This window comes from Phascolarctos cinereus, unplaced genomic scaffold (assembly GCF_003287225.1).
Source record: "Phascolarctos cinereus isolate Bilbo 61053 unplaced genomic scaffold, phaCin_HiC Scaffold_4;HRSCAF=312, whole genome shotgun sequence".
Taxonomy (NCBI): Eukaryota; Metazoa; Chordata; class Mammalia; order Diprotodontia; family Phascolarctidae; genus Phascolarctos; species Phascolarctos cinereus.
The window spans coordinates 672,693,001-672,711,038 of NW_027555847.1; the positions used below are offsets into that span (position 1 = coordinate 672,693,001).

An 18,038-nucleotide genomic window follows, 5' to 3' on the forward strand; every position below is an offset into this window, starting at 1 on the left:
GGTGGCACAGTAGATAGAGCTCCAGCCTTGGCATCAGGAGGACCCGAGTTTGAATGCGGCCTCAGACACATGACACTTCCTAGCTGCGTGACCCTGGGCAAGTCATTTAACCCCCATTGCCTCACCAAAAAAAAAAAAAATAAGGCAAATAACCAGCTATGTGCCAGGAGCTTTATAAATATCTCATTTGATCCCCACAACAACCCTGCTATTATTAAGCCTGTTTTACAGTTGAAGAAACTGAGGCAAACAAAAGTCAAGTGACTTGCCCAGGGTCACACAGCTAGGAAGTGTCTAAGACTAGATTTGAACTCAGATCTTCCTGACTCCAGGCCCATCATTCCATCCAACCTACCACCTAGCCGTCTGAGCAGACTTCTGTTGAGTTCACTCAAGTGAGCTCCTGGGCAAAACCCAGGTGTCCTGGCTCCCAGGCAAAGGTTTTCCCCCAGAAGTGGGAGACTCAGAGGATTCCCGAATCTGAAACATCTACTTCCATCGCTCCCATTTCACAGATGAGGAAGTCAGAAGGCAGCCTGTCCAGGTGAAAGCGCCCGCCACTGCTGCAAATCGCCTTGGATTACTCTCTGTCCTCCTTTGCTGTGGTTTTTCGGTTGCTTCCAACTCTTGGTGACCTCCTTTGGGGTTTTCTTGGCGGGGATACTGGAGTGGTTTGCCATTTCTTTCTCCTGTGCATATGTTGTATCTTCTTTGTAAGCAGAGCCCTAACTAAGATGGGGCCAACCGGGCTTAGCCTCAGGGCATTAACATCAGTCCACGAATCACAGTGCTCCTCTATGGGGTTACCACCTTCTTTCAACCTTTTTCTCTTTTCCTGCCCCTTTCCCCATCACCCCCCGAATCTGATGGAGAATCCTAGTGGCTCCAATGTTCCCCCACCTGTCTGCTGGCCCCCCTCAGCTCTTACTGCCACTCCCCCCCCCTCTGTTCCCCTTCAATCAATTGATTAAATAGCAAGCATTTATATTTAATTACACTTACTAAGTGCCAGGCACTAGAAACACAAAAACAGAAATGAAACAGTTCCTGCCTTCAGTGAACTTACAGTGGGGGTGGGATGCGGGGAGGGAACAATACATATACATATAGGACCGTACAAAAGATACAAAATGGATTCCAGAAAACTTTGGGAGAAGGGCACTAGCAGCTGCGACAGGAAGGGCCTTATACAGAAGATAGCTTAAGCAGAGTCTTAAGAGAAACTAGGAATTCTAAGTGTAGAGGGGGAGAAGGGAGTACATTCCAGGCAGGAGGGACAGCCAGTGCAAAGGCAGGGAGGTGGGAAATGGGACTCTCCAATGAGGAACTGTGACAAGGCTCTTTTCCCGGCTTTCCAGCCTCCAAATGAATTTGCCCCAGGTAAGTACCTAGCTCAGTAACAGGCTGTGCCCTTAAGGGCAGGGATTATTTCATTTGTGTGTTTTTATTTTTAGTGTGTCCTTAATAAATATTTGTCAAATGAACTGAAATAAATGGAAAGAATTCTGGGTTTAGAGTCAGTGGGCCTGAGTTTCAATCCCAGCTCTGCTACTCACCGAGTCACATGACCCCCTTCTAGGCCTCACAGTTGGATAAGATGATTCCTGAGACCCTTCCCAGCTCTGAATCCCCTGATCCTCTGAGAGAGGAACCCACCTGCTCCAAAATCACCTGACAGGCAGGTGAATGGAAGAGGCCTCTGTACCCTTAACGGGGTGTGTGTGTGTGCCTGCACACGCTGGTGGGGGGTTTGGCTGCATTTAGAGCTGACATGAATATATAGCACTTTAAGGTTCATAACGTGCTTCACAGATGATATCCTTCGTATCTCACAACATCGGGCAGATGAGGAAGGTGGGGCTGAGAAGTTAAGTGCAGCTATTGGATTCAAACTTGGGTGTCTCCTGATTCCAAGGTTTTTCCATGAGGTGTGTGTGGGGGGGTTGTATTTGAGGTCCCTCCCCCCAGATCCCAAAGGTGCTGCTCCTCAGGGTCCTCCACACACCCAGGCTTTTAGGGAAGGGGCCAGGGGAGCCCAGGAGAGGGTTCCCAAGCCAGGCCTGTTGAGAGGAGAGTGCCCCAGGGAGGGAAATAAGTCTGGTGGTGTGTTTTTTGTGGGTGTGTATTTTGCCTTCCGCTCCTTTTCCTGTGGGGGGGGGGAGACCACGGGCCGACACCAATGAGTTGCGGGGCCTCTGTCACATGGCCCTGGCTCTGACAGCTTGGAGGTGGAGGGGGGAGAGCCAATGTGGTCCCACCAGCCGCCAGACGTCAGGACTGAGGAACCGAGAGGGAGAGCTGGGGATCTTGGAGCCCCCCTCCAGGGCCCTGAGCTGGCCAGGCACCCAGGTCCCCTTGCCCTCTTGCCCCGCTCTGGAGGGTGGCCAGCTCTCAGCTCGGCCCTTCTGCTCCCCCCACCCCCAGCCCAGGAGGCAGATACATCATGTTCTCCAGGAAGAAGCGGGAGCTGATGAAAACCCCATCCATTTCCAAAAAGAGCCGTGCGGGAAGCCCCAGCCCCCAGGCCCCCTCGGTGAGTGGTCCTGGCCTGCTGGCTAGGGGGAGGAGGCTGGGCAGACCCTGGGCCAGGGCTGAGCACAGATCTGAGGCTCCTGAGAGTCAGAGCTGGGAAAGACCCTTGGACACCGGCTAATCCCACCCACTCATTTTAAGGCAGGGAAACTTAGGGTCAGAGAGGGGAATTGCCTTGCTTAACGGTCCAAAGAGGACATGCACCCCAAACCTCAGCTTATTCTCTGGGGCGGGCGGAAAAGGGGGAAGGGCCAGAGATGAGAGGAGCTAGCTACTTAGGGTGGATGGGTCAGGAAATGAACCCTCAAAGCTAGATAAGGAAGGGTCTCCACGCTGGAGTGAACCAGGGGTCTGGGAGCCTAGAATGGGTCAGAGCTCAGTGTCTCCCCAATTCCTTGGCTCCCCCCACTTTTTCCCTTGAGATTCGGGTGTGGGCCCCCAAATCGAGTTGGGTTTTGGTTAGCCTTAAGGAGATTCTAAGGGGATCACTGTTGTCTCAGGGTGGGGGTGGGGGGCTTGCTCCCTGGGGATACACTGGGCTTCATCAGCAGTGGTCACGCCCATACTTGGCCCCCCCTCCTTTCCCTGCCCTGGGTCCTCCCCCACCCCCATGAAGCAGCGCCCAAGAAGCTCTCTAGGTGGGGCTCCCCCTCCTACCCTGTGTCCCACCCTAGGGGCACTGGAGGTCAGGGGGATGCTAAGCCGGCGACTGGGGACAAAGCAGAGCTACAGTCCCTACTCAGTTGGTCTCAGGGGGGCTGAGTCTCTCAGCAGAGACCCCCGCGTGCGGCTGAAGGTAGGCCTGGCCAGGGCACTGAGAATGGCGGGAGGAAAAGGGGGAAGTTGGGTTCCCAAGCCTGGTTGAGCAGAGGGGTGGGGGGAGGACCTGCAGTCAGTTCCCCCTCTGACCCTCCTGTCTGAGCTGGACACCTGCCTGTCCCTCTAAGGACTGGGTGGTTTTCTCTTGAACTCAGGACCACTCCAGGAAGCTGCCGCTTCTTCCCAAGGGTTATTGAGGGCCATCTTGGAAAGACTGTGGGACATCGAGGGTTCTGGGGGGAGATCAGGGAGCTATAAGGGGTTTCTGGGAGATGGTGGGGAATGCCTATGCCTTGAAGAATGCCCTGCCTCCCTATCTTCACTCATCCCTCAAAGCTCAACTCCAGAGCTCCATTTTACTGAAAGCCTTCCTGACTGCCCTCGGGCTTCCCTAGTACCCTCACTCATCAAGGGCCATTGTGGGTCATTAGAGTTATTTGTGTTGGCGTCTTATCCCCTTGGAGGTCATTTAATCCTACCCTCTCATTTTACAGATGAGGAAACTGAGGCCCAGAGAGGTTAGTGACTCTTGCCCAGGATCACATACTCTCAGACACCATCTCCTTAGCCAGGGGTTCAATTTCCAAGTCAGTCTTTCCTTTCCGTATTCCTTGCCTTCAATGATGAAAAACCCCACCACTGTCCCTTAGGTTTTCAGTTTCTTGCCCCATATGTCTGGCAAGAATCTTCCGATCTCTGATGAATGTGATGAGGGAGACCTAGGGTTCTCTGGGGAATGATGCACTTAGCATAGTGCCTGGCACACAGTAGATGCTTAATAAATACTTGACTGACTTATGGGGAGTATCTATGGGGCTCTTGGGATCATGAAACATCACACTTGGAATGGACCTTGGAAATCATAATTCCCTCATTTTAGATCATGGGAAACTGAGACCCAAAGAGGTCTTGTGCACGATCCCATAGAGGGAGGTGATGCTGGGATTCCAACCCAGTGAGGGCCCTGCATCGTGGCATCTTCGGAGGGACACTGCTCTCTGCTTCCATCTTTGGTACCAGCTGGGAGGCGGTATTGGTAGAGTGGAATGGGGACTGGATTTGGAGTTTGAGGATGTGGCTTTGAATCCTGACTCTCCTACATATCACCAGTTATATTTTCTTCTCTTGGTCAAAGTTTCCTCATCTATAAAATGATCAGATGATCTTTAAAATTCCTTCTACCTCTAAGTACGACTCTCCCAGTTCTGGAGCTCCTGATTGTCTCTCTGCCTTTATATGTCCAGATTCCTGGGGGCAAAAGGAGACATTCTGTGGGCTAGTACCACCCTGCCTCTTAGCAGAGAGGAACAGCAATGTTAACAAACATTTATGAAGTGCCTACTATGTGCCTACTTTGTCCTCGAGGCAAGGGAACAAAGCTGTGGGGGATTTTTTGCTGTTGTTATTTTTAAACAGGGGGAAGTTTATATTTTGGTACAATATGAGGTAGAATATGATGGGAGCAAAGGAGAAATCCAAAGTGCTTTTGGAATATTTGAGGAGGGAGCAAATACCTTTAACTGGGGGGATCAGGGAAGGCCTCATAAAATAGCTGGCCCCTGAGCTGAGTCTTGGAAGAAAATGAAGATTCTGAAGAACAGAGATGAGGAGGGAGGGCATTCCAGGGGAGGTAGTGTTTTGTGAAATATAAATGCATGGATGTGGGAGACTTTGGTACAAGATTAAGGGAACAGTTCTCTTGTCCAATTTGGCTAAAATGTACAGTTCGTCAAAGTAAATGTGAAATAAGAATAGAAAGGTTAAAAAAAATTTTTAAAGAATAGAAGGGTAAAAATTAATAGCATAGAAAAGTTTAAAAATAGTTAAAATTTTTAAAAAAGAAAAGAAATTTTTTTTAAAAGAATAGAAAGGTAAAAAATAATTAAAAAAATTTTTTAAAAGAATAGAAAGGTAGGTTGGGAGGCTGATTGTGGAGGATCTGGAATGCCAGGCTAAGGAATCTTCATTTCACCTTAAAGGAAATAGTCACTGAGCTTTTCAGAGCAAGACGGTAGAATGGTCAGAGGTTCAGAAGATTTTAGGGTTTTTTTTGCTCCAGTGTGAAGGCTGTATTGGAGAGAGGAAAAACTGAAAGCAGAGAGGCCGGTTCTGAGTTGATTGACATCTGTATAGACGGAAAGGGGCAGATCTGAGAGGCGTTGTAGAGGAAGAATGGATTGGATGTGGGGGGTGAGGAAGAGGGAAGAGTCAAAGATATCTGAGCCTGGGTGCCTGGGAGGATGGTGATGTCCTCAAGAGAAACAGGTCTAGCTTTGGGGAGTGATGGGGCATTCGTTTAGGGAGTTTGGGGCACTGCAGGTCCTGCAGGTGGGGAGATCCCCAAGGCCGTTAGAAACGTGGGCCCCCAATCCCCTGGAAAGAAAGGCTTGTGTCTTGCCCCACCCTGCCCTGGGTCCTGTGGCCCTTGAGCACAAAATGGTTCCCCAGGTGGCCTCCTGCCCCTTTCTAATTCACCTGGGCCTTGACTTGAGGGTCTTGCTCTCCATTCCCCATCTACGGCTTGGCCTTCTGGGGAAGGATGAGCAAGAACCCAGGTGTTGAAGCTCATCTCCAGGAGGTCCCAGAGTGAAGTCCCCATCCTAGGCAGAAGCTGAACAGGAAGTTGTAGACGGGAGTCCTGCCCATGGACTGGTAGAGCCACATGCCCTCTGGGGGCCCTTCCAGCAATGAGCTTTTGTGACTGTGGCACCCTGTTTCCCTGAGACTGGGGGCAGAGCTGAAGTAAGCAGCCCCACCCCACCCCCACCATGCTGCAGTCAGAGCAGGAAGAGAGGGCTGGGCTGCCCTGCCCTGTGGTTTGGAGGTTCTGTAGAGTTGCTTGTGAAAGGGCCCCCAAGCAGGAGGAAATTGAGTAACAGAGGGAGGCCTGGAAAAACGGTGGGGAGGAACCCCACAACAAATCTCACCCCTTTGCCTTTGACCTGTAAACTCAGGGATACCCCATAACTTCCCAGTGGGACTTGAGAACATCAGAGCTAGGAGGGCTCTCAGAGTTCAGAATGTGTACATCCTGGGGGACCTTGGAGTCCAATCATATGCAAAAAAAACAAATTGAAAGTATTAGAGGGGAGGGGCAGCTAGATGATGCAGAGGATAGAGCACTGGCTTTGGAGTCAGGAGGACCTGAGTTCAAATCCGGCCTCAGACACTTACTAGCTGTGTGACCCTGGACAAGTCACTTAACCCCATGGTATATACAGAGAGAGAGAGAGAGAGAGAGAGAGAGAGAGAGAGAGAGAGAGAGAGAGAGAGAGAGAGAAAGGAGTCATTCAATCTCTACTTGAAGACCTTCATCAAGAGGGATCCCCTGACCTCTGGAGGAAGATCATTCCACCTTAGGACAGACAGCAGGTTTTCCTTAACTCTAGCCTGGAACCCCTTCCCCCATTGTTAATTCTGCTGCTTCCAAGGAGACCAGTCAGTAGAATCCCTCTTCCACAAAACAGCCCTGGCTGCTTGAAGCCAGCTGTATCCTCCACAAGACTTCATTTCTGCAGGCTAAACTTTTCCGGTTCCTTCAGTAAGTCCTCATATGACTTGATCTCAACCACCAGTCCCACTGCCTTCCTCTGGACACCCTCCAGCTTGTAATAATAATAACAAGAGTAGTAATAATAACAGTGCTTTAGTGTGAAGGCTGTTTTCAGAGAGAGGAGAAATTGAAAGCAGGGAGGCTGTTTGAGGTGATGGATTACACCAAAGGAAGGGGGCAGATTTGAGAGGTGTTGGGGAGGAGGGACAGACTGGACTTAGCCAGGTGTGGGTGGTGAAGAATATTCCAATATCTTGGAATATTGGAGGGGGGAGTGAATCCCTTCAGCTGGGGGGATCAGGGAAGGCTTCATAAAGGAGCTGGTGGGGCAGGTAGGTGCGATGGCTAGAACACTGGGCTTGGAATCAGGAAGACTCTTCCTGAGCTCAAATCTGACCTCAGACACTAGCTGTGTGACCCTGGGCAGGTCACTTCATCCTCTTTGCCTCAGTTTTCTCATCTGTAAAATGAGCTGGAGAAGGAAATGGCAAAGCACTCCAGTATCTTTGCCAGGAAAACCCCAGATGGGGTCATGAAGAGTCAGACACGACTGAAAAAAATAAAAATAAAGTAGCTGGCCCTCGAGCTGAGACTTGGAGGAAGACAAAGGTGCTGAAGAGCAGAGATGAGGAGGGAGGGCATTCCAGGGGCAGTGGTGTTTTGTGAAACATAAAATACACAGAGGTGGGAGACTGCAGCCTGAGATTAGGGGAGGAGCTGTCCGCAGTGCTTTCAGGTTTGCTAAGCAATATATACATACGTGTGCGTGTGCATGTGTGTGTATTAACTCCTCTGAGCCTCACAATAACCCTCTGAGAGAAAGAGATGTTATTATTGTCCCTATTTTGTTGTCATTCAGTTACTTCTGCTGTGTCTGACTCTTCATGATCCTTTTTGGGGAGTTTTCTTGGGCAGAGATACTGGAGTGGTTTGCTACTTCCTTTCCCAGCTCATTTGACAGATGAGGAAACTGAGGCAAACAGGGTAAAGTGACTTGCCCAGGGTCACACAGCTAATAAGTATCTGAGGCCATATTTGAACCCAGGAAGATGAGTCTTCCTGATTCCCAGTCCAGTGCTTTATCCAACTATACCACTTAGCTGCCCATTTTATAGAAAAAGAAACTGAGGTCGAGGGATGCTAAATAAATAACTTGTCCCAGGTCACACAGTTGGTAAGTATCTAATGTGGGATTCAAAATCAGATGTTCCTGACTTCAATTCTAGCACTGTATCTGCTATGCCAAACTGCCTCTCAATGTTTCTTTTAAATTGTGCCAACCAGAGTTGGACATGATAAAGGCAGATTACAGAGGCATTATCATCTACTCACTCCTGAAAGGCATTAGCCTTTATTTTTTTTTTTGACTGTCACAAGACGTGCTTGACCCATATCAAACTTGCAGCCCACTAAAATCTGAAGGGATGTTTTCTAAACAAATGATTGTTTAGCCCCACCTCTCTATCGTTTTAATTCTGCTATTGAGTTTTTGAACCCAAGGGTAAGACTTTACATTTATTTATCCCTACTGAACTTTGTCTCTGCTCTGGCCTGTCATCCCAACTATCATTGAGTGTGTCACCTATCAGTCCCAGTTTTGTGTCACCTGCCACTCTGATAAGCAGAACTTTGATGTCTTTATCCAAGCCTCTGATAAACCAAACACAGATCCCTGGGGCACTCCACTGGAGACCTCCTGCCAAGCTGACATTGCATCATTAATGACTTTCTGAATCTAGCCATCTGACCAGTTCTATATCTAATTGGATTACTGTCTAGTTCCCATCTCTGCATCTTCTCCACGAGAATAATAGGATGCTCTTATCAAATTCCTGGCTAAAAACCTCTGTAAGGTTGTACTTACATCATTCTCTCTTCTACCTGTTACAAGATGAAAGGAGGTTAATCAGGCATGACCTGTTTTTGATGAAACCCTGCAGGTTCCCTGTGACCACTGCCTGCTTCTCGTTTCTAGATTTCTAGCTCATATAACCCAACCCTTTCATTTTACAGATGGTGAAAGTAAGACCAAGAAAGGAGAACAGGGCACGTGGCAAATTAGGGGCAGGAAGATGACCAGAAGCCAGGCTTCCTAGCTCCCCCGACATCATGCTGTTCTCTTCATCTTCCCCCACCTCATGATGTCTCCTTTTCACCCACCAGGAGCTGCCCAGGAAGGATGCTTCAGAGCTGTCATCTCACGCTGTGGGATTGGAGACATCTCCTAGCGGGACCAAGTTGGGCCCAGGTGCTGTGGGCACTCTCAAGCGTCCAACCAGCCTGAGCCGCCATGCCAGCGCTGCTGGCTTCCCCCTCTCGGCCCCAGCCACCTGGACGCTGGGCCGTGGTCATAAGAGCCCCATGACCAACAGCCCCGTGGAAGGCAGTGATGGGCCTTTTGTGGAGGTCGAGGACATCTCCCAGCTGCTGGCCCACGTGGCCCGATTTGCCGAGGCCCTGGAGAAGCTCAAAGACACAATCCTGAGAGATGGTGAGCGCCTTTCCCCCTTCAGTGATAGGGTCACTAAGCAACCTTCTCATTCTGTGTTGATGGCCCCAGGGGACATCCCCCCTCACCCCCTCTTGGCCTGGTGTCATGGGCCCCTGAGGATAACACTGGGGAGAATCAGAAGGCCCAGATTTATATTCTAGCTCTGCCGCTTACTGCTTGTGACACCCCGTCACCTAACCTCAGTCACCCCGATGAACACAGAACTCAGAATGTCAAATGTCAGCACCATGAGGGAGAACCTAGAAGCTCCCACAGCTGGAAGGAAATTTTCTTTCCTAATTAATTAATTAATTAATTGCTTTTTCATTTTCAACATGCACTTTTATAAGATGTTGAGTTCTAAAATTTTCCCCCTTTCCTCCCCCTCTCCAAGATGGCATGCAATCTGATATAGGCTATGCATGTACAATCGTATTATAGGAGGAACTTTAGAACATAGATTTTGGCCTCAGTTTCATCCTCTGTCAAATGAAGTGATTGGACTAGGTCAGCTCTAAGGACCCTTCCAGCCTGAAATCTCACAATATAACGATTTGGGATCAATGTGCCATCCTGCAGCATTGCGACGCCGTCCTGTTCCATGGCCTGGCCTTGATGCCAATGCATCTCTTTCCCTAAACCGCCCCCCCCCCGGTCCCCACCTGACCACAGCCCTGGCCTGGCTATGACCAGGCCCTGCCGGGTGTGGGGCTTGGAAGAGGCGTCTGACCCAGCCTGGATTTATCCCTTATTCTAAGGTTGAGGTCAAGGCCGTGCTCCCCATAGATTGGGCACAGTCACAGCATGAGCCGTCAGGCACTTCTCCATCAAGATTAGGCACTGGGGGCATGGGGCTCAAGGAGCAGGCTATGAGTCACGAGTCTGCCACTAATATCCCATGATAACTTCAGCAGCTCTCTGACACCCTCTGGGCTTCGTTTGGCCTCTATAAAAAGAGCTGACTGAGTTAATAGAGCCTTGAAGGCTCCTTCCTGCCTTAGCACTCCATTTTCGAAGGATCCTTCCATGTGATGGGCTATGTTATAAGAGTTCTCCCAGCTAGGACATTCTGGGTCCTAAAGACCCTTCCAGCTCGGATATTTTATGTCAGAAATCCATTTCCCCCCTTCCCCCTCACCGCCCAGCTCTGACATTCCATGGTCTAAAGTCCATCCCAGCTCTAACATTCCATGTTCTAAGATCCATCCCAGCTCTAACATTCCATGTTCTAAGATCCATTCCAGATCTATGTTCTTTGGTCTCTCTAGCTTTAACATTTCATGGTATGACAGTCTCTGTCCCATTCCCAACTTTGCCACCTGTTGGCCTGGGCTAACTGTTGAGGATGGTTTCTATTACATCAGAGCCAGCCCCCAGGTTCTCCTAGGAAGGTCTGTGGCCAGAGGGTGTGAGGAGTTAGTGTGACCTCTCCATTCTGTCACAGTGGAAGGGCCATGTGGGGAAGTGTTGGGTGAGGCTTAGGCTTAAACTCTGGCTCCCCGTCCCTGGGGCCAGGATAAGTGAGCTTCCTGCCCCAGAGTTATTTTCATCTGCCTGTCTTCCTGTTTACCCATCAGGGCCTCTGAGCTGTCGGCGGGTAGGGCTGGGCCAGGGCACCAAGATAAATGCTCCCAAGGCTGCCAGGTCCCTGCCCCAAGTGCTCCAATGACCAAGGATAGAGCTGGGCCTCTGTACACCCAGGGGGGAGGGGAAGAGATGACTAAGGGAGTCCGTGTGGGGGGGACCACAGCTCCACACTGGCCCTTTAAGGGGATGCCTGTCCCAGAAGAGATAAAGGAAGAAGAGAGACATTCTTATCAAAGGTGGATATGACTCGTCTATGAATTGGAACCAAGCCTCTGCCGGTCCTTTGTCTCCTCGCCCCTGGTGAGGCATCTACAGCCCAGACTAAGAGACTGGGAGTCAAGGGCCCTGATTCTAGTCTAAGCTTTGCCACTAGCCCTATGTATGACCTGGAAATGTCAGACTAGAGAATCTCTGACAATCTCTGTTCTAAGGGCCCGACCGGCTCTGACATCCTGTGTTCTAAGGGCCCTCCCAGCTCTGACATCCTGTGCTCTAAGGGCCCTCCCAGCTCTGACATCCTGTGTTCTAAGGGCCCGACCGGCTCTGACATCCTGTGTTCTAAGGGCCCTCCCAGCTCTGACACCCTGTGCTCTAAGGGCCCGACCGGCTCTGACATCCTGTGTTCTAAGGGCCTCTCTGGCTCTGACATTCTCTGTTCTGACTGCCTCTCTCCTAGCTCAGACAATCTGTGTAGCACTGATAGTCTGTGTTCTAAGGTCCTCCCCAGCTCTGACATCCTGTGTTCTAAGGGCCCTCCCAGCTCTGACACCCTGTGCTCTAAGGGCCCTCCCAGCTCTGACGTCCTGTGCTCTAAGGGCCCTCCCAGCTCTGACATCCTGTGCTCTAAGGGCCCTCCCAGCTCTGACATCCTGTGCTCTAAGGGCCCTCCCAGCTCTGACATCCTGTGTTCTAAGGGCCCTCCCAGCTCTGACATCCTGTGCTCTAAGGGCCCTCCCAGCTCTGACATCCTCTATTCTAAAGGCCCTCCCAGCCCTGACATTCCATGTTCCAAGGGCCCTCCTAGTTCTGACATTCCATGTTCCAAAGGCCCTGTATGTTTTAAGGTCCATTTCAGTTCTGACATTCCATGTTCTAAGAGCCCTCTTGGTCTGATGTTTATGGTAGAAAAGATGAAGTCTCTGTTTCAGAGAGATCAGTGTTCCAACTGATTATGATCACAGTGTTTAACATTCTGACTGGAAGAGAGGGAGAAGCTTAAGTGGTCCCCAAACTCCATGGAGTTTGCTAAGAGGAGGGAGTCTGAGCCTCAAATGATTTCCACCACTTTGTGGACCTTCAGATTAGGATAGAAAGGAGCTAGGGAAGAGGTCCTGGGTGCCGTAGGCACGAGCTTTTCCTTGGAGGAGAAGGATCCAGGAACTCGTATCCCAGCCTTGAGTGGGGGGCTTTACCAGAAGAAATCATTTCCTAGGGAAACTCTCCAATCTCCCTTTCCTTTTGCCTCAATGGCCCTTTCTTCTAGAGGTCCCCCTATAAACCCTGGAAGTTGGTTATTGGCCAGGGTGGGGAAGGAGGGAGAGGCCATTTTCAAGGTGGGAAAACTGAGGCCCAGAGTGGGAAAGGGACTTGCCCAAGGTCTCCCACTGAATCAGCGGCAGAACTGGGAACTGAAGCCCCAGCTTACCAGCCCACTTGTTCTTTCCACTGTACGAGTGTCTCCCCTGGGTGTTCCCAGGGGAGGATGTGCAGCCTCTTAATGGAATCTACTGTTATTTCCTGCCTCTGGCTAATAGACTTTCTTCCTGTCCTTCCTCACGTGCATGAGTCCTTTGCCCTCCTCCCTTCCCTAAAAAAAATAAAAAATTTTTAAAAAATTCCTCTTCCTTCTTTAGGTTTCCATGGCCCTGAATTCCCCCTGAGTCATTGTAGAATCACCACAGCAACTCCCACCCCTCCTTAGCCCCGGCTCAGATAACCTTCAGCCTTTATGAAGCTTGGGGGGATTAGGGGGAGGCTGGCACCTTCCCTGGCTCCCTAAGGCAGGTGTGGGCTTGTAGGAAGGACCCTCGAGTCAAGCCCTCCATTTGCAAAAATGGACTGAATAATCTTTTTGGTCCCTCCCAGGGCCTATATTTTGTTATTTAAGGTTCCTTCTAGTCCTGTGCCAATTTTTTTCTTTTGAGGCAATCGAGATTAAGTTACTTGCCCAGGGTAGCACAGCTAGTAAGTGTCAAGTGTCTGAGGCCGTATTTGAACTCAGGTCCTCCTGACTCCAGAGCTGGTGCTCTATCTGCTGTGCTGCCTAGCTGCCCCCATGCCATTTTAATAATAATTTTATCTATAGCTCTTTAAGGTTCGCAGATGACTTCACAGACATTAGTTGACTTGGTCCTCACAATAACCCAATGATAATAATAATAATGATAGCAGCTAGCATTTATTTTAAGGTTTGTAAACTGCTTCATAAATATTATTTAATTTTATCCTGGGAGGTAGTTGCTATTATTATCCCCATTTTACAAAGGAGGAAAGCAGCTGAGAGGAGGTAAGTGATTTGCTACAGCTAGTAATTGCCTGAGGCTGGATTTGAACTCAGGTCTACAGGCCCATTATTCTATCTACTTCTACCATAAAGTCACTTCCATCTCTGACATTTTAGGTTCCAAGGTTCTATTCCTATTATATTCTAGGTTATATATTCTAAAGTCCTTCCCTGCTCAAACTTTCCAAGTTCTGTGTTCTAAGTCCTTTCTGGCTCTGAAATTCTATCTTCTAAAGGCCTTTCCAGTTCTCCAGTCTGATGCTTTATATTTCTTTCTCATTCTAATGTTGTAAGGGGACTTTATATAGTGTTTTGAATCAAGTCTTATCTTGAGCTCCCTAACGTTTCTGCTCTGGAGGGCAGGAATTTTTATCCCCATTTTACATTTGAGGAAAGTGAGGGTCAGAGATATGAAGGCATTTGTCCACAGAGCGAAGAAACAGGAGTCTCCTCTTCCCTGCCTTGCAGGCAGTCTGGTCCAGAGACTTTCCACTGTTCCAGGCCTCTTCTCAGCAGAGCAGCATACTCCCCACTTGCAGCTGGATTTGGGTGTCCTGGGGAAGCCTACAGGACAAGATCAGAGTCTGTGGCCTAGAACAGGTCCTTGTACACAGCAAATATTTGTGGAATTGATTAGAGATAAACAGAGGAATCCCTCCCCAGCTTCATTTCCCTAGAAAAAAATTCCTTACTTGGTGACAATCCCTTTTGGAGATAAACCTTTGGCTCAATTCCTTTGGTCAAGGCAAGACAGATATGCAGTCTGTCCCCAGGTCCGGAAACAAAGCCCTTCTGGCTTAAGAATACTGACCGGAGCCTGGGTTCCTCTGATAGCCTTGGGGATCTCAGTGCTCTCAGAAAAAGGGAGGAGGCATCGGAAGTAAAGGGAGGATTTTCATGATCACAGATAAGCCACGTGCCTTCAACCTCTGCAAACAAAAACCACCACAACACCAAAAATTCACCAGCAACAGACAAAACTTAAACACCTCCCCTGCACTAACTTCAGCTTTCTTCTGGCTAGCAAGCTTACCTACTTTTCCAAAGGTTTGTCAGCATGGTGATGCATTAATCATTCAAGTGAGATCAATTCCATTCAACAAGTTTTGACTTGGTGGCCCAGAGCTGGGCCTGGAGTCAGGAAGATCTGAGTTCAGATCTAGCCTCAGACACTCATTAGTTGGGTGATGCTTCCGTTTACCCGTCTGTAAAAAATGGAGGTGCTATTATTACTTCCCTCTCAGGACTGTTGTGAGGATCAAAAGAGAATAATCGTGAAGTGCTTAGCCCACAGTAAATGCTATATAAACGTTAGTTATTGTTAATAATAATATTATTACTGTGTGTGAGGAGGCCCTGGGTTAGGGACTGAGGATAAACACATTCAGATTTTACTCTCAAGGATTTGTCCCAGGTAATGGGAAGAAAGACAAGCCCTCAAATCTGTGTGAGGCAAGAGTAAAGAATTTGGGTGGAGGGGTACCGTCTCAGACTAGGCTCCCAGGACTTTGTTCTATTTGTGCGACCTGAGGCTTCGTTTCCTTATCTACAAATGGAAGGAGGAGGGTCAGACTAGACCATCTTTAAAGCCTCTTCCAGCTCTAAATTTCATTGACCTCACACACCACCCCCCAGGAAGGAAGACAGTACCTGGGGCAAAGGGGAGGGGAAGAGGAGCAGACTTTAAAAGGGGGAGGTGGTGGTCCATGGGTAGAGTTGGAGGGGGGGATGGGGAAATCAGAGCCTTGGAGCCGAAGGGACCTGAAAGACTATCTTGCTCCACCTCTGTGATCCTTACAATCCCGTGTGATTTTGGGCCAGTCACTTAATTTTCCTTCCTTTCAGAGTCCTCAAATGTAATAAAGGAGTTGGGCTAGACTGGCCTCTGTGGGACCCTGGACAAGTTACTGAATTCTGTCAATCTCAGTTTCCTCATCTGTAAAATGGGGATGATTATTGCAGCTCGGTCCCAGGGTTGTTGTGAGGATAAAATGACATAGTATTTGCAAAGTGCTGTAAAAATATTGTAGCTATTATGAAGGTGGGGAGGATGATTGTGCCAACTCTGAAGCTGTGGTACTAGATGCAAATGAGGAAACTGAGGTCCAGAAAAGTTAAATGATCTAAGGTCACGCTGATGCAAAGTGACTCCCAACCCTGGCGCTCTTTGGCACTTAAGGCTGCCACCAAAGGGATTCCATTCCAGTCTTAGGGGAAGTTAGAATAGCTGAGTGACCCCGGGCAAGTCACTTCCCCTCAAAGAACCTTAGTTTCTTCATCTGTAAAATGAGGGGCCGGACCAGGCCACCCTCAGTTCTCTCCCAGCTCAGACGGACGCAGGAGCCAGCGACTACATCTGTTTCCCCTCCCCCACCAGCCAGGGGCTTCTCCCCCCGCCCCCAGCCCAGGGTTCGCAGCCTTTGGAATTCGGGCGATGGGGGGGGGGAAGCGAGAGGACGAGTCCATTGGGGTCGAGGAGGGGGGCGTAAGTCCACTTGGTCCTCTTTGCTGGGGGTGGGACCCCGAGACCCGCGGATCAGGGCGGAGGTGGGAGTTCTGCTGATGCGCCAGGAGAGCCACCGTGCACCCCCGCCCCCCGAGCCTCCCCTGCCCCCCTCCCGTGCATCCCCGTGCGCCCCCGGCCCCCCAGACCTGGGTCACCTGTGGGGAGGGGCGGGGGTGTGGCCGTTCGCTGCCCCGCCCCCGCCTCATGTGAGCTGGTTGGGCGTCCTGGACCGCACTAGTTCCAGGTCTGCTCGCGCTCTCTCCCCGCTTTCTCCCCTCGAGGGCGAGGGACCCTCGGCCGGCTGTGGCCATGTGCGTGTGCGGCCGCCTGCATCCCCAGCTGGAAGGGGGCCGGCTCGCCTGCCTCGTGGGTCCGCCAGGTGAGAGGGCCGGGGGCTGGGGGGCGGGGGGCGGGGGACGAGGGGCTACTGCCCTCCCCGCGCGCCGGCGCCCTTCCGGTCCTCTCCTGGGCCAGGTGGCCCCGCCCCCCCACCTGGCCGGGTGGACGACCTGGGGCCCGGGCCAGGTGTGCGGGGGTGCCCGCCCCCGAGGAGGGGGCCCGGGGCTCGGAACCCCAAAAGTCCCTTGCTTACCGGCAGGAACCTTAGAACAGAGAACTCAGGATGCCAGAGCTGAAAGGCACTTTAGAACCGACAAGTGAGGCTTTTGTAGGATGGACAATCCTTAGAATATAGAATCTTAGGCCTGAGAACGTAGGATGGCAGAACTGGGAGGGACCTAGAGCATTTTTAAAATTCTGAACACGCCCCCACCCAAAAAAGAGGAGCATTTCCATTTACACAGCACAACGCCCAAAAAAGAGGATTGTATATGAAATCTTGAGTCTCCATTCGATACTGCTTGCCTTTTAAAAAAATTCCATGCGTTACTTTCAAAACTATTTTGCTTGTCTGAACTTCCTTCTGAACTTCTCTTTCACACATTAAAAAAAAACTGTTTCAGTGCACCTCCCCTTTTTTTGGAATCACTGTTTCTCATCCCTTCTCTCCCCCTTCTTCCCCCCCCATTAGAAAATAAAAATAAAAACCAAAAAAAGTGGGGGAAAACTCTTTCAACAAATAGCTAGTCAAGTCAAATCCACACAGTGGACCTGCCCAGAAACGTATGACTTTCTGCACCTCGAGTCCAACATCTCTTTGTTAGGAGGAGGGTAATTATGTTCCTTTTTAATCCTGCCAGAGAAAAGTTCTTAAGGCTTCCAAAGTTGTTTTTCTTTACAGTGCTGTTATCCTTGTGTAAACCATTCCCCTATTACTGCTCACTTCACTGATTGATATCACTCAGGCTTCTCAGACAATTTCATGTCTCTTTTCGCATGCCTTACAACACAATTATATTCCATTATGTCCATAGACCCCAGTTTTTTTCAGCCTTTCCTGTGTAGCACTTAGAAAGGAGAGCTTTAAACCTTAGAATTTGGGATCATTGCTAGAAAGGACATAGGGTCATAAGATGGAGGGATCCGATTTAGAATTGGAAGAAAACTTAAAAATTTAGACCTGGTGATCAAATCCAACCCCTTCATTTTACCGATGAGAAAACTGAGGCACCCTGAGGTTAATGGACTTGCCCATTGTCACACACCTAGTACATGCTTTGAGGTGGGATTTAAAACTAGGTCTTTTAAATTCCCAAGTCCTGGCCACTTGACTATGCTGATCTTAGAGCATAGAATGTCAGTTGGGACTTTAAAACATAAGATGTCAGCTTGGAGGGCCCATGAAACAATATTGGAGCTGGAAGGATCTTAGAACTTAGAACACTTAATGTCAGAGGTGGGACCTTAGAACATTGAATATCAGAGTTGGAGGGACTTTAAAATGTAAAATGTCTATATCAGATTGCTTGCCTCTTGGGGAAGGGATAGGGAGGGGAAGGAGGGGGAAAAATTTGGAATTCAAAATCTTACGAAAAATGAATGTTGAAAACTATCATTACATGTAATTGAAAAAATAAAATTCTATTTGGAAAAAAAACCATAAGGTATTAGCTTGAAGGACCTATAAAACAATATTGTCGCTAGAGAG

The 18,038-nt window shown here is 49.6% G+C and overlaps 1 protein-coding gene across 1 annotated transcript in view; it reads left to right on the forward strand.

The window, feature by feature from the left end:
- Window positions 1-2,203: 2,203 nt before the first annotated feature.
- The window catches only part of ARHGAP45 (Rho GTPase activating protein 45), a 48,624-nt gene continuing 32,789 nt past the window's right edge, over window positions 2,204-18,038 (forward strand). Inside the window, 2 exon segments of the mRNA XM_021008911.2 lie at window positions 2,204-2,533; window positions 9,068-9,395. Coding sequence (XP_020864570.1) covers window positions 2,444-2,533; window positions 9,068-9,395 — 418 coding nt within the window. The 5' untranslated portion in view covers window positions 2,204-2,443.